The sequence below is a fragment of the Nelumbo lutea genome, chromosome 4 (assembly GCF_056320005.1).
Source record: "Nelumbo lutea isolate HS-2025 chromosome 4, American lotus-T2T, whole genome shotgun sequence".
NCBI classification, from domain to species: Eukaryota; Viridiplantae; Streptophyta; class Magnoliopsida; order Proteales; family Nelumbonaceae; genus Nelumbo; species Nelumbo lutea.
The window spans coordinates 63,421,910-63,439,033 of NC_142687.1; the positions used below are offsets into that span (position 1 = coordinate 63,421,910).

The following is a 17,124-nucleotide window of genomic DNA, read 5'->3' on the forward strand; positions in this document are numbered from 1 at the left end:
GTGGTCAGGAAGGATCAGAGAAGACTAGGGTTCGGGTAACCCTAGAAGGCAGCGACAATTCTTTTCTTGTAAGTCATTTACTTTTCTAAGAAAAGATAGGTCGGACCTATCTGGAGAGGAAGGCTGAACCATTCTAGGTTTTCATCTCTTCGATTCACTAGGGTTCTACAGCAAACCGTACTATTCTACTGTGATTAAAACCCTACTGGTTTACACCGAACTGTCTCAGCCTTGTTTCCTTCTACACTAGAGTTTGAAAGTGATCTTGCGGCAAGCCCTAGTGCTGGATTGAACCTTGTGATCTACCTAGAGCTGTCCTCAAGTTTATTGTTGCCATTGATCGGATTCTAGGGTTTCATATTAACCCTACTGCAAGTCTATCTATACAGTACTGATTAGATGTGCAACTGAATTGATCACTTTAAGGACTAATTAAAACCCTAATTCTGCAAAGGCAAATCAGACCTTCTAAGCTGTTTTTCAGAGTATTTTGGGGTTTTCGAACTCTCTTAAAGGGATTAGAGCTCTACAGACAGCCATTGTTGTGTTTGTTGGTTGGTTTCATATCAGAGTTATCCCAGTTGTGCACATACACTGTGAATACAAATCAGGCCTATACTGTTTTTGGTTGTGATTGGTAGTCCAAGTGCTGTTTTAAGACTTGACCGAGATGGAGTTTAAAAATTAGGCAAAAGGCAGCTTTGGGAGCATCAGTTATGGTAGTGTTTCTGAGATGGGTGGTCAGATTACAACCGTAAATTCGGGTACTCTAGCTTCAGCCTACCATTCCTCAACTCCAGGTACTACTGAACCTTGTTGGGTAATAGATTCAGGTGCATCCGACCACATGACTAGCTCGCCTTCACTGTTTACCTCTTACCATTTGTCATCTGGTAGGGATAGACTATCTATTGTTGATGGCTCCCTGGTTCCTATTTCTGGGAAGGGGGACATTAAGTTATCAGATACGATCTCCTTGTCTTCTGTCTTACATGTTCCTAAGCTTGATACTAACCTCCTTTCAGTTAGTAGTATTACCAAACACATGAACTGCTCAGTAACTTTCTTCCTTGATCGGTGTGTTTTTCAGGACCTGGAGACGAAAAAGGTGATTGGGACTGGCTGATAGACGAATGGGATCTATCTGCTCGGGGAGAGTTCTCGTCGGGAAGAGTCAGTGGGTAAGAGCTCACTTGTTTTCCAGAGTATGAGTTCGGTTATGCTTTGGCATAACCAATTGGGTCATTTGTCTTTTCGATCCTTAAAGAGTTTGTTTCCTACTTTGTTTGAGTCTGTTGAGTTGTCCTAGTTGCAATGTGAAAGTTGTGAGTTTGCTAAACATTGTAGAAACTCTTATTCATTGAGTAATAAAAGGAGTAATCGTCCTTTTGATCTTGTGCATACGGATGTTTGGGGGCCATATCACATTCCTTCTATGGGTGGATACAGATATTTTTTTGTTATTTGTTGATGACTATACCCGGTTTTCTTGGGTTTATCTTATGCGTTCACGAGATGAGGTTCCCGCCTTGACCCAAAACTTTCACCAAATGATCCTAACCCAGTTTGATGCCAAGATTAAAGTTCTTAGATCTGATAATGCAAAGGAGTACTTTGCTAAGTCATTGGCATCTTACCTTCTTACTCATGGGGTTATCCATCAGAGCTCTTGCCCTCATACACCTCAGCAGAATGGGGTTGCAAAAAGGAAGAATAGACACATCTTGGAGGTGGCTAGAAGTCTTATATTTACCTCCAATGTCCCTATTCGCTTCTAGGGTGATGCTATCCTCACGGCGGTCTATCTTATTAATCGGATTCCTTCCCAGGTTCTTGATTTGCGATCTCCTTTTTCCCTTCTATACCCACATGAGGAGTTGTTTTCTATTCCCCTTAAGACATTCGGTTGTACCTACTTTGTTCAGTTTCTCGGACCCCATCACTCCAAGTTTGAACCCAAGGCCTCCAAATGCATTTTCCTTGGTTATGCACGAACTCAAAAGGGGTATTGCTGCTATGATCCTGTCTCAGGGAGGAAGTTCGTCTCCATGGATGTCACTTTCTTTGAGGAGACACCCTATTATCCTCGGGTTTCTCCTCAGGGGACAGCAGTGAGAGTAGGGGTTTAAGTCCTTGTCTTCAGGGGGAGAGCAGTGAGAGTAGGGGTTTAGGTCCATGTCTTCAGGGGGAGAGCAATGAGAGTGGGGTAGTTCCTTTACCTATTCCATTAGGTGATGGGAGCTGCAACGGTGAGGGTGGCCAAAGGGATCAGGAGTTGAGGGGGAGCTGCAATGGTGAGGGTGGTTAGAGGGATCAGGAGTTGAGAGTCACAGGCGGTGCAGGCAGGTTGATCCCAATCATCAGCAGTCCAAGCCAGCTCCAATCTCATATGCGGCTCCAGGTCCAAGCATTACAGTCCCAGGACCCACAGAGACTTCTTCTATTGTTGCCATTTCACCTCCTACAGATGACCTTGATCTTTCGATTGCAGTCCGTGAAGGGAAACGACATTGTACCACATCTACAGCCCACTGTATTTCCCATTTTTTATCCTATGGTCAACTATCTCCTACCTACAGGTCCTACCTTAGTTCCATTTTCAATGTCCCTATTCCAAAAACAGTACAAGAGGCCCTATCAGTCTCGGAGTGGAGAAGTGCAATGCAAGTTGAAATGGATGCTCTGTTGAAAAATAATACCTGGGAGCTAGTTGACTTACCCAAAGGAAAGAAACCAGTTGGATGCAGATGGGTATTTACTGTAAAGCACAATGCGGATGGTTCCATTGAGAGGTACAAAGCTCGGCTAGTTGCAAAAGGGTTCACTCAGACTTATGGCATAGATTACTTGGAGACGTTTGCCCCGGTAGCCAAGATGACCACCATTTGGGTTCTATTATCTCTTGCAGCAAGCCACACTTGGCCTTTGTACCAAATGGATGTTAAAAATGTCTTCCTGAATGGGGACTTGCAGGAAGATGTTTACATGCAGTTGCCTCCTGGATACTATGATACAGAGACAGGTAAGAAGGTCTGCCGGCTCAATAAGGCATTGTATGGTTTGAAGCAGTCACCTAGAGCTTCATTCAACAGATTCAGACTAGCTCTTGGAAAGTTCGGTTATGTACAGGCCCAATCAGATCATACACTATTCATCAAGAGGGCGGAGTCTTCACTGACATTACTTGCAGTATATGTTGATGATATTGTGGTGACAGGAAATGACAGCCATGAGATTGAGTCCCTCAAACAGCTCCATCAAGAGTTTGAGGTGAAAGATCTAGGTCCACTACGGTATTTTTTGGGTATTGAGGTTGCTAGATCTAAACAGAGGATCTTTGTCTCGCAGAGGAAATATGTTTTAGATCTGTTGGCTGAAACTGGAAAGTTGGGTGTCAAACCTGCAGATACACCCATTGAACAGAACCACAGGATTAGTGCAGAGAGTGGAGAGTTGCTTGAAGACAAAGTTATGTTCCAGCGGTTAGTGGGAAAGCTCCTATATCTGTGCCTCGCTTGGCCAGATATCAGTTATGTAGTTAGTGTTGTCAGTCAGTACATGCATTCTCCTAGAACCACGCACCTTCTAGCAGCAGAAAGAATACTAGCATACTTGAAGAGATGTCCGGGTAGAGGTATACTATTCAAGAACAATAACCACATGAAGGTGGAGGTCTATACGGATGCCGGTAGGGCTGGGAGTGTTGATGACAGACGGTCTACCTCAGGATATTGTGCCCTTGTGGGAGGAAACCTTGTCTCCTGGAGAAGTAAGAAACAGAGTGTTGTCTCCCGGTCTAGTGCTGAAGTAGAATATAGGTCCATGGCCAACGAAGTGGCTGAAATCCTATGGCTAAGATATCTACTTGAGGAGTTGGGTATTGAGTATGAGAAGCCTCTGATGCTGTATTGTGATAATCAAAAAGCCATTAATATAGCACATAATCCAGTGCACATGACAGAACCAAACACATTGAAGTTGACCGGCATTTTGTACGAGAGAGGGTCTCATCTCAAGAAGTATGCCTCCCTTACATCACTTCCAGTATGCAACTAGCAGATATCCTCACTAAAGTCGTATCAAGAAAGAAGCTAGAAGCGGATCTATTCAAGTTGGGAATGATAAACATTTACTCCCAACTTGAGGGGGAGTGTAGAGAAACTGATGTGGGCCCCACAGCTCTGTCCATAGGGTAGAATGTACCTAGTCTATTTGTTATGTTTTTCTGTTATTCTAGTTGTTATTTACTTTTCAGTTTTATATTGTTAAGTGTTATGATGTAAACACCAAGGGCAGATGTGTCATTTCATGTAACTAGCATAACATATAAATATTAAGTTGAAGTGGCGGCAACAGATTAATTAGAATCTGTCCTTCCTTTCAAACCTGTGTTCTACTGCTCTCTCACTAATCTTTCTCCTCTTTCTTCTTCACCTTCTCTTCTGTTTGAACCTGAAATTCCAAGACTGATAGCAGTCTTGATCATCTTCAGTTTCCTCATAATCGATTCCTTCTTTCTGAGTATACCCTCTCGCCACAAGACGAGCCTTGTAGATCTCAACCTTACCATTGGGGCCCTTCTTCCTCTTATAGATCCATTTGCAACCAATTGCTTTTACCCCAGGGGGTGGATCTACTAGAGTCCAGACTCCATTGGTTTCCATTGAGTCCATTTTGGCTCTCATGGCATCTACCCACTTCAACGAATCTATGTCCAACATAGCTTTCATATAAGTCACGGAATTCTCCTCACTAGTCGTGGCTTCCACCAAGTAACTATCCTGGTCATAGCCGAAACGAACTGGAGGCCTGGAAACCCGGGTAGATCTTCTAGGTTGGTCATTACTTGGAACTTGTGGGACCTCTCGCACTACCCCTGAGCTCTCCTCATCAAGAACAACTTCTTGACGGTGATTGTTCAGGATATAATCATCCTCCAAGAAATGGGCATTTCAACTACAGAACACCTTCTGTTCTCCTGGGTCATAGAATAGGTAACCCACAGAGCCTTTGTGGTAACCTATGAATAGACAACGGCTGGTCTTGGATTCCAATTTGTATGCATTCGTTCTTTTAACATGTGTCGGACAACCACAAATCTTCAAGTGTCTCACATTTGGTTTCTTATCGGTCCAAATCACATAGGGAGTCTTCGAAACTGATTTGGTTGGAACCCGGTTCAGCACGTATATCGCAGTCTCCAATGTGTAACCCCAAAAGGATGTGGGTAACTGAGTGTACGAGAAGTGATCGGACCATATCCAATAAAGTCTAGTTCCTCCTCTCTAACACACCGTTTAGCTGTGGTGTAGCAGGAGGAGCTAACTGTGATACTATCCCATTGACCTTCAAGTAGTCCCTGAATTTGTCAGAGAGATATTCGCCACCTTGATTCGATCGAAGGGTCTTCATTTCTCTCCCTAACTGTTTCTCGACCTCTTGTCTGAACTCTCTGAACTTTTCAAAGGATTCAGACTTGTCTCATTAGGTACACGTAACTATACCGAGAGTAATCATCGGTGAATGTTATAAAATAAACGTGCTGGTTACGTGTCGTAACACTCATGGGACCACATACATCAGTATGTATAGCGTGCCTATACATCTTTCAGGCTTACCGTTAATGGTCGTTTCATCATCTTACCCTGAAGGTAAGGTTCACAGGTTGGAAGATCTTCTACAGTTAGAAAATCCAAAGGACCATCCTTTACCAACCTTGTGATACGATCTTTGTTGATATGGCCCAGTCGGTAATGTCACAGACACGTCGGATTAACTGTATCACGGATTCTTTTCTTGGGGATGTCACCCGACGTAGTTTCGGTAATGTTAGTTTCCAGAGAATGATGGAGAACATAGAGATCATTCTCAAGTTCTCCGTATGAGAGGAATTTGTTATTTCTTTTGATAGTAATCGTATTACTAAAGATAAGAGAATATCCATCCGCACAGTTTTGAAACAGAAATCAGATTTCTTCTCAAATTCTGTACATAAAGACGATCATTTAGTACAATAATTCATTCTTTGAAAAATAACTCTACAATTCTTATAATTGTAGCTGCAACACTTGCAGAAGTCCCCAAGTAAAGAGTCACCTCTCTGTCACTCAGTCTTCTGCTTGTCCTAAACCCCTCCAGTGAGTTACATGCATGAGTCGAAGCCCCGGAATCAATACACCAGAAAACAGAAGTTACAAACAAATTGGTTTCAATGACAAAAGATTTGAAATTACCTTATTTGTTGGATTCCAGGTACTGAGGATAGTTCTTCTTCTAGTGGTCGGCCTGCTTGCAGAAGTGACAAGCATCTGATGCTTTGTCTTTCCTCTGTCTTTTGGACTTAGCAGCTTTCTTCTGAGGCTTTCTCTTTGCCTTCTTCTTCCTCTTGCCAGATTTTTCGGCTTCAACAAGCATGGCAATGGGCTCATCCTTCTTGATCAGTTCCTCGGCCCTCTGCAACATGTTGATCAGTTCTTGGATGTTAACATTTAGCTTATTCATGTTGTAGTTTCAGATTTGGCCAATTTCAGTTCAAGATTTGAACCTGGCTCTGATACCACTAAAGGGGTGAGAGATCCATTATATGGATGGCCAAACCCTGCAGGTAGGTTGGGTGAAATTTTAAAAATTTCTCTCTCTCCCATTTGGGAATCACATGCCCTATTTTAGAAAAATGCATTTTCAATGATCAATCTTGAACCTAAACCAGACAAGATCTGAAACCAAAAGGTAGGAGAGGGATATACCTGATACGGAGTAGTAGTAACCCCCAACGAAGGTGTTCACGCCCAAGGAGATTACCAAAGACTGCTCCCACTGAAGATGACACAGCGTAGGGTGGAGCAGAATCAGCAGGATGGCTCTTCAGCAAGAACCCAATTCTTTACCAAGAATCTGATGGAGGGCGAGTGAGCACGACTTCATATCACCTTTTCTGCCAAAATGTGATATCAAGAACCCTTTCTTGATCACTCCTACAGGTGGAGACCGAACTGGTAATGGCAGCAATAGCAGGAGAAGGCAAGAGCAGAAGATGTCGTCAGTCCAACTGTATGCTATCTTCTCTCTTGTATCAGTAAAACTGAAGGATGAACTGGAGGTTCGCCCTGTTACTCTATTTATAGCCTTAAAGAGAAGTTCTCCTAATCCCATTAGGATTTTCCTAATACAAATCTTGTATTTGGATTTGGACTCTCTTTAAGAGATAAGGATAATCCCTTATCTTATCTACAAATAAAGATTAGCCTTCCTAATCCAATTAGGAGTTTCCTGATCCAAATCTCTATTTGGATCTGGACTCTCTGAGTGGATAGGGATAATCCCTTATCCTATCTGCTGATATAAATCCCATAACTACCCCTCTTTAATTAATCTCATTAAGCCAGTTCAAATTGGGCTTTAGGCCCATTAAGTCCATGTGCTCACTTATCCTCCAAACTGCTGCCCAGTTGGATATCCTTGTATGGCGTGGGACCCAAACATTGATCTACACATCAGCCACATGGGTTCAGCCCAGCCTCTGTTACAAGGCCTTGTCGAATTCATTGTAGGTGACAGTGAACCCCTAAGCCCATCACCATGGGCTTTTAATGGACCCAACATTTACACTAAATGGTCCTTGGGTCAAGCCACTTTATAAAAACCCAAGAACTGTGAGCAGATGCAAGATTAGCCCATCAGGTATTACCCTCAATGGTCTTACACTTAACCTCTCAGCCCATAATGATCAAACACTACCCAACAAGAGAGGACCTCTCCCTCAGCTGCAAGGTACAGTACTAAACTCTCTACTCACATGGATTCCAGGAATTAAAACATTTTGCAAACATTTTGAAACCATAATATAGATATATGTATATCTCTATATAAATATATTTTGCAAAACAAATTTCAACGGTTGAAATCGGTTGCCGACAGCATTGGTTTCCATCAAAGAGAATGCATCCCTGATCATTCACTTTGTACGACAAAGGGGCTGATCCTGTCACTATGATCACCCACTCGGATGAATTCTCAGACTGTCCCAACATACCCAAGTTTTGACACCATCTAAGGATCTCACTGATTGGCATATCAAAGACAGCCCAATGACACCTAGTGCAGTATTATAATCGAGTCTAGGGGTCAGGTGTAACGTTCAAGTTTTGCCCATCTATCTCCAAGGTCTAAGGCAATACTGGAATTCTGGTCTGGTTCAGGATTTCAAAAAAACTCACACTACATGTGCCTCAGGTCTCACCCTGGTAGCTGAGACAAGCCACCCCAACCAACTTGGCGGCACATCAGTGTCAGCCTTGGCAGGATAAATTTCCCTAGATCTATCCAACGGCTGTGAAGATTCTAAACTAACACAAGTCTTATAAGTGTCTAGTTTAAGGGTATTACACAAAAACACACCATAATAACATGAATCAAATATGTACTTTATTCATTTACATTAAATGTCATAATGTACATCATTCTGATTGGAGCTATACATTGTCTAACAATCTCTTGGGCTAAAATCTATAGAACTACTCCGTGGACTTTCAAACAAGTGATAAGGGAAGTGGAAAAGATCGCAAGGGAGGTAAAGGCTGAATTTAAATGGGTTAGAAGGAGTGCAAATGGGCTAACTGATTATCTTGCTAAACAAGGGGCTTTGAGGCACCAATTGTTTTGGGCTGCAATGTAAAGAGGGACAGAAATATGTAATTCTAATTTCAAATAAAATTCTCCTTTGCTGATCAAAAAAAAAAAATGTTATGAAGTTGTTCGAGGAGTGTGGTGCCCAAAGTTTAGAAGAACTCTTCTAGATTGGGAAATTGAAGAATGTGTTAATTTATTGGCTGAAGTCCAAGTGGCAGAATTAAGTTTGGAGAGAACTGATTCAAGATGAAAGACAGCAATAAAGGAGTGTTCACTGTGAAATCTTTCTACAAGGCATTTGCAAGGAATCAAGTTGAAAGGGGAGATGTTATAGGTGTTTGGGGCAATCCTATTCCCGCTAGGGTGGAAGGTTTTGCTTGGCTCGTGGCTTTGGAAAGCATTCTTACACAAGATCATATGAAAAATAGAGGCATTTAGTTGGTGAGAAGGTCTTGTCTTTGTTTTCTTGAAGATAAGAGTGTGCTTCATCTTTGTTTTGGCTGCTATTATGCAAAGATTATTTGGGATTACTTTTTCTCGGCTTTTAAAATGGAAATGTGAAACCCAAGCTCATCTAGAGATATCTATGCTTGCTAGTCAGCTTTAAATTGAAACAGAAAAGCAAAGATTATTTGGTGTCATGTACTTTATGAAGCCTGCTGGGAAATGTGGAAGCAAGGAAACAGAATAAATATTTGAAGTATAGAACGCATGACTGTATAACCTCAACTATTGGCAATAGAATTATGTCTGGGTACTGATTCTTCCAAAATTTGCTAGGGGCAGCAAGGAACCTTTTGGTTTTGGGGTTTGGAATGTAACTAATATTGTGTGTGTGGTGGGAGGGCCGGGGTTGATGATGTAATCTTGGTTCTGTTTTTCTCTTAAGTGATGTCCCATCACTCTTTGACTACCATTTGCACTCTTTTCTCTTTTTTTTTATGATTAAATTTTTGGGTAAGTTATGAATTACCACCCTGTACTTTCGGGTAGACACTTACCCCCCTAAACTTTCATTAGCAACAAAGACCCCCTTGAACTTTCAGATTCCAACACTTTGTCCCCACTGCGTTAACAAGATTGAAAAGGTAAATTTATTAAAATACCCTTCAATTTAATTTAAAAATGGCACTATTCATCGTCTTCTGCATTGGAACACTACAAACAAAGGAATAGAGGCAGTTGTCCAACTCCAAAGAAAACCTCAATGGCCCTGTAGCTGTGGTGGTGGTCATGGCTTTTTTTTTAATACAGGGTGATTAGTTCTCTTATATCATTGTTTTATTCGTTGTCATCTCTTTTCTTTCCTTTGTATTACTTTGCTCTTTAAAAATCTCACAAACATGTCTTTGGTTGAAGTTAAAACCCTAGTTTCGAAGATCAAGGACTTTCGGATCTGTTTTTGTGCACCTGTCTTAGATGCAAACATGGCCAATCTTGTTTTTGTTTACTTATTTTTTTTACTAAGATCCTTGTATATTATTGGTATTAACCTCAATTTGTATAGATCTTATCAAGCGGTAAGGTTTTATCCCCATAGGTTTATGCTTAAATTTTAGTAGAAGTAACGGTGGTAACCCCTACATCAGGAGTGAAATTTGGGGTTAAAAATTAAAAATAAAAAAAAATGCAACTGCACATTTGCAGGAAGTACTGATGTACTTTTTTTATAACAAATATCGTTTCGGTATCCATCTTCTCCATACACATGCATGAAGTGGTTCATATATATTCATTACCTTGATCTAAATCGTTTTTCTTGTGCATCTGCAGGAGGTACTTTTTCCTCATCACATTCAGGTCCTACCTTTACTGCACTTCTGCAAGCAGGATAGGATTCACAGCATGGATGGAGGCAAGGCCTGAACTAGGTCATCTCTGTCATAATCTGAGGATTGACAAATGACCTAAGGCATTCAGCAGAGCTTCATATACAGGGGGTGCGGTATAGAATAATTATATTTTTTTGTATCTTCTTTCCTTTTTTTATTTGTTGTAACTTGTAACATAGAATCTTCCAAAACTAGTTAGTTATACCCATCTATGTATACCAAACATGTACAGTGATCAATTTATTATCATTTTCCTAATTTGCCTCGTATTCAGTTGTTATTAAGGCTCTGTTTGGTTGCAATGCCATTTTATTTGCACTAGCACAAATGCATGGAAGTGCAAATAAAAATATGCAAATTCCCATTTAATTTTGTTTTGGATTTTACTTTATTGGGTCGAAGTACAAAAACCTTCCTTAAAGTTAAGTTTGGTTTGAAGGGAAAAGTGAGGAAAAGAAAGGAAAGGTAGGGAAACCCATACGAGGTTTGTAAAGGTTTCCCTAACTTTCTTTTCCTTTCCCTACTTTTCCTTCAAACCAAGCACAGCCTAAAGTTTTTAACAATCATAAAAACATCCCCTATAGGTTGATTGTAACAAATACCTCTCCTGAACTATTGAGAAACTCAATAAAAACCTCCCTACCATCACAAACCCAGGCAGAAAACGTATGCATTTGTGAAATTACCCTTGTGTGTCATTTAAAAAACCATAAAATACTATAAGTGCCCTTGTTAATTTTCTCAAACTTTGTTGCTTAAAAATCATAAAACGCCTCAATTCTTTGATACCAATCCAACATACCAAAATAATTTGTGTGACCGACCGTGAGAAACCTAGTGCCGGTGCACTAGAACTCTAGGTTTCGTTCATCAATTTAGGTGGGTTCCTTTCCAGGGACTCAACTGCAGCCTGGGAAGCGTCGAGGCTTGTGGGTGAGGCATGTAAGAAACATGGCTTCTCTCTTCTTATAAATCATGGAGTGAAAGTTCAACTTAGTTGATTCTCATCGCTACATGGATTTGTTCTTCGACATGCCACTCCACGAAAAGAATTGGACTCAGTGGAAGGCTGGCGAGAGCTATGGATATGCTGGTATCTTTACTGGCTACTTCTTCAAACTACTTTGGAAAGAGATCCTTTCCTTCAGCTATTCTGCCCACCAAAAGCCACACAAAATTGTGGAAGAATAGTTCCTCAACGTCCTTGGTGAATATTTCCTTTCTTTTTCCTTGAATATTTTGTCAAACTTTGTTACTTAATTAATTGTTTCAAGTGTTTTCTTGTTGTGTCTGTCCTCTATTTCATTGGTTGGGTACACAGGAGGGTGTATCAGGAGTAATGTGAGGCTACGAGTTCTCTCTCTCGGTATCATGGATCTCTTAGGAATGAGCCTTGGAGTAGGTCTTACCCATTTCGGGGATTTTTTTGAAGGAAATGATTCGTTAATGAGGCTTAACTACCATCCACAATGCCAGAAGCCAGAACCCACCCTTGGAACAGGGACCTCACTATGATCCAACCTCTTTAACCATCCTTCATCAAGACCACGTCAGTGATCTTCAAGTCTTCGTAGACAACGAATGGCATTCGTAAGTCCCAACCCTGAAGCTTTTGTTGTCAACGTCGGTAATATGCTCATTGTGCGATAAATAAGATCAATAGTTATATTTATGTGTAGGAATGGAATGAGTTATATTTTGTTGGATTAATTTCTTTTGTTTCAGGCTCTGTCCAAGGAAAGTACAAGAGTTGCTTGCATAGAGCTGTTGTTAACAACGAAAAACCAAGGAAATCTCTAACTTTCTTTCTCTGTCCAAGGGTAGATAAGGTGGTGAACCCGCCGAGAGGACTAGTGAATTCAGAACATCCAAAATGAAGATCAATAGTTGTCCAATAAGGTGGTGAACCCACCGAGAGGACTGGTGTACTTAGAACATCCAAAATGAAGATCAATAGTTGAAGTTAAGAGAATTCAAAATGAAGGGTAAAAATGGTATTTATATATATATATATATATATCAGATGACGTTTTTCTGTGTGGGTCAGTGATGGAAGGGAGGTTTTTGTCTAGTTTTTCAAAAATTCAGGGGAGGTATCTGTTACAATAAAACTATAGGGGAGGCTTTTATGATTGTCAAAAATTTTAGGGGAAGTTTTTGTATTTTATCCTACTTTATTCAGCTTCGTGTCTTAATTTACTTCATTTGTATTGCAATCAAACAAAATAATCTAAAATTTGAAACAAAAGTAGATCAGAAATTATACTCAAACCATTTGCACTGCCATAGTTTTGCATCAGTACAAATTTATGTGCATTGCAACCAAACACTACCTAACGAATAAATTTATAGGTTGTATATTTGAATAAAAAGTAAGAATTGATTTAAGTATTAATAATTTAACAATTGGCATTAAACATAACGAAATGATAAAACAGGATTCATGTAGCAACCCTATATAATTGGCATAACGCTTGGATGATGATGATGATGATGATGATATTTGAATAGAAAGTGTACAATATGGAACCAAGGTTCAAAATTTCAATGTATTGGCCAATACATATCGTATTGGGGGCTTCCCAATATGTCCTTACAAGGGGTGTTTCGGGGTCTTGACCAGTTCAGGGGATGGGCACCTTTAAACCAACCCCTCTGAACTAGATTTTTATTGCATTTTAAAGTTTGGGGACCAAATTGTCACTCGAACCAAAGTACAAGGTATCAATATTTTAAACCTTGTATGGAACTGGGTGCCTTATAAAAATAATAGGTGTAGTGTAGCCACTTCATGCACAATGATAAAATAATAAATGCCTTGTTTAAATCCTACAAGAATCCATGCTTATCAATCAAATTACCCGCATTCTTTTGTGATTATGCATATTTGATTATTTTCCAGGTAAATAAATATTTTAAGTGGCCAAACTCCCTTTATGTCTATTGTTCCACTAGTTTTAACTTTTAAATAAACCTTTTGTGCTATGCTAGTATTGCGATTTGTAGCCTGGGCATTGTCTAAAAGGAAACGGTTTCTTATTTTTCATGTTATCATAGCATTTAAATATTGTTGACCATCAAAACCAATATTTTAAAAATTGACTCAGAACCGAAATCATTTTGGCTATTGGTTTTTTGGCCAATGGTTCGATTGTCTAATTTGAATGGATGGCCCATTTTAACAAAAAAAATTACAACAAAAATGGCCAAAAACCGTTGAACAAATCAACGGTTTTTTGTCAGGGACCGGGTTCGAGGTAAAATGGAACCGGTTGCCTAGACAATTTCCAGTCTCAAGAATCTGACCGTCCAGGTCAAGATGTTCAAAAACATTGATCTAAACCACCAAGAACGTTACTTGAAATAGGGGTTTAGTTATTTCAATCCGGATCTCCTCACAAGAATCTTTACCCATATATACCCACAAGATACTACAGCTGTATATTGGGAACATCTCCCCATAAATAGTAACATGCATGCAAGTAAGGAAGATGTTCTTAATGTGCAGCTGTAATGTATTATGGGTAGAAAATCGAACAATAGTTATTTTAGTATTTCAATAACCTAATTTCTATTTTTCTTGTAAATGCAGTGACGAGTGAATTTCAATAAGCATGCCTTTGTTTTCGTTTTTTTCCTTTCCAACTAGTGGCATCAGATTTATGATGCTGTGAAAATTTCACAACCTAAAACAATTCCAAATTCTTTTTCACTCTTTTAAGCAAGCATGGAAAATACTAATGTGAAATTAATAATTGAGCAGTTTCTTAAATTACACTGCCAAGGAAAGTGGAGCAAAGCTCTGACACCAGTTTTCTGTAAACAAGTCTTGATCTCTAAGCCTAAACCCTTATTTCACCACCACAAGTTGTTAAAACATTAAAGATGGCGGAAATAGATAATCCGATTTAAAGCCATGTTGCACTTGGGTTTTCCTAATGAAATTTTAATTTGAAATTTCTCCTCCTTAAACCATAAATATTTTACTTACATTCTTAACAAATTTAGATTGGATTGGATTGGATTAAGTCAATATCTAGTCCATTGATATAAGATAACAATATGTGTGTCAATGGATCAAGTTTGGGTTGAAACTAATCTAAACCAAAATGAATTTGAATAGATCAGGTGGTCCAAACATTGAATTGGACCGGTCCAAATTGATCCAAAATATTTATTCATTAGATTGGATTGGACCTGGACCATTTATACTAGACTCACATTGGACTGGATCGGATTGGACCAAATCCAGTCCAATTAACACTCCTACTAATGGCTTGTGCACTTCCATTCCAATCAAATCTTCCACAAATCTACGGGAATGTATACCCACCATTGCATTTGCATATCTAAAAAAACGCATTCCCACATCTTCTTACGTGGTCATAGCCCCCATGAAATTTTGTTTGGCAAATCGCCCTTCTACGACCATTATGCCTGTCAATGTACTTTGAAAGCCCAATACTTAAATCCAATTATCAGAAATTTGGATGTTGTATCTAATTAATAATTGGATTGGACAAGAAAGCTAGCTACTTCTTTTTAATACTCCTTGCCTCCTAAAAGTATGGCATCCCACAAAGGGTGAGTTGATGTTAGGGCCCTGATTTCTAATTTAATTTTTATTAATTTTTTGAAAAAGACTTTTTTATTAATTTACCATATTCATTTTATTAATTAATTAAAATATGTTTTATTATATCAATTTATCATTTTCCTTTTATTAATTAATAAAATAGTTTTATTATATTAATAAAATATAAATTAAATTCTTTTGAAAAAATATTTTTTATTTATTTTTAATTTATCATATATTAATAAAATGATTTTATCAATAACAATACATAATAATTATTTTCATTTTATTTAAGTAACTTACTAAATTGTTTTATTATGGTTAATTATTATTATTATTTTCAAATGGAATATAAATGGATTATAATTTTAAATAGAATTAGATTATTTAGCACAACAATATATCATTGAATATCTCAATTTCAATATAATTAATATTTACTAGTATTATTGTTTAATTATAGTTAAATCCAAATGTATATAGATAAAGTTAATGTATTTGTTCAATTTAATGGAGTAATGGAGATGAGAGAGAATTAGTGGCATGAGTTATTGAAGGAGAGAGTTAATGACATAATTAATGAGGAGATATTATTAAAATAGCTAATAGGAAAGATGAGAGAGAGAGAGAGAGTTAATGGGATATTAATGATGAGTGTTAACAGTCTTAAAGGTGATTGATCACTTGAGTTATTCTGTTTAATTTTAAAATTAGAAAATTCAAAAGAACCAAAAAAAAAGATAAATGCCTTTCATAAGAAACCATAACAAGAACAAGTGGCTTCTAGAATAAAAAAAAAAGCAAGAAAGTGCTAGCTTGGCACATTCAATTTTAATATATAGATATAGGTTTGCCCAAGGAGTGGTGAAATTACATTCTAAGTCAAATAAGACAGGGCACTCTATCTGCAATTGATTGCTTCCCTTCTTTGCCTACCTTTTGTCGACAAGGAGACTAGGGGGATAGGGCTCGACTTAAAAAGCTTTCATCCAGTTAAAAATCTCCCCCACGACTAGTGATTAGACTCGTCTCATATGAAAAGTTGGAGAGACAATCAATTAGTTCCAAGCTAGTCTCCATTGACTCCCATAGACCCAATGTAGTGAAAAAGAATGAGAGAGTATAGTTTTCCGATGCCCAAAATTCTTGACTTTCAAGATGAATGAGAAAATTTTATACTCTTGCACATAACACGTTGCAACATGATGAGCTAACAAATGTAACGTAACTAACTGTGAAAAAGCCAATCCCCATTTGCTAAAAGTCATTTGTACCTCTAAAAAAAAAAAGCAACAATGCCCCTTGTTTGTAAACCTAATGAAATCCTATAGCCTACTTGTCCTGTAGCATCATATATTTTTCAAGAAATAATAGTGAAAGGGTGGTTACTTTCACTCTCAAATAAAGCATTTTTTCATACGCATGTCTACCTACTCTAAAAAATAAATGTTCAAATGGTAGTTAATCCCACACTAAAAAAGATGAGTGGCAATTATCTCCACTAAAATGAAAAAATAGGTTCAAGTGATGCAAAATAAATAACAAATGTACATGTCAAGAGAATTTGAATAAAAAAATTATCACAACATTAGTGATGGGTGCCAAACACAAAAATACATGCCCCGTATAGTATGGAATGATCACTCTCTAGCCGTGTGTAATAAATGAGAAAGGGAGTTACATAGGTAGGACTAACATTAGTGGGCTTGACATGGGTTCAAGCCCATGTTGAGTTTGGATTTGGGACTTAATGAAAGGGAAGAAAATGTAATTAAAGAATCTCATTAAGAACATTCAATTACCTCTCATTAAGTCTTACATTTATGTCATTAAATAAATCACATTCTCTCTCATTGATTCCAACATTAATACTTTTGTTTATCATGATTAAATTCCAACAATAAATCCATACGCAATAATTATTAATAGAATGAATTTTTATATTTGTAAAATAAACATAGAAATGAAATCATATTTTTTATCTAGATGGTGGCTAAGTTGTTCAACCATTTGGGTCAAATAGATAATTTCATGATGTCATAAATAAATAATACAAATTTATAAATATAAAAAATACTTCTATTTATC

The 17,124-nt window shown here is 38.3% G+C and overlaps 1 protein-coding gene and 1 pseudogene across 4 annotated transcripts in view; both read left to right on the forward strand.

Moving 5' to 3' along the window:
- Positions 1-10,718, forward strand: part of LOC148860857 (metal ion-binding protein) — a 102,592-nt gene extending 91,874 nt beyond the window's left edge. For all 4 annotated transcript variants that reach the window (XR_016113235.1, XM_088986054.1, XM_088986055.1 and 1 more), the window contains one exon: positions 10,402-10,718. Coding sequence is in view for 3 of the 4 variants with exons in the window: in XM_088986054.1 (XP_088842180.1) it covers positions 10,402-10,534 (133 nt within the window). In the remaining variant the exon portion in view is untranslated. The remainder of the gene's footprint in view (positions 1-10,401) is intronic.
- On the forward strand, positions 10,672-12,337 carry LOC148860858 (gibberellin 20 oxidase 1-like; annotated as a pseudogene).
- The last annotated feature ends 4,787 nt before the right edge of the window (positions 12,338-17,124 follow it).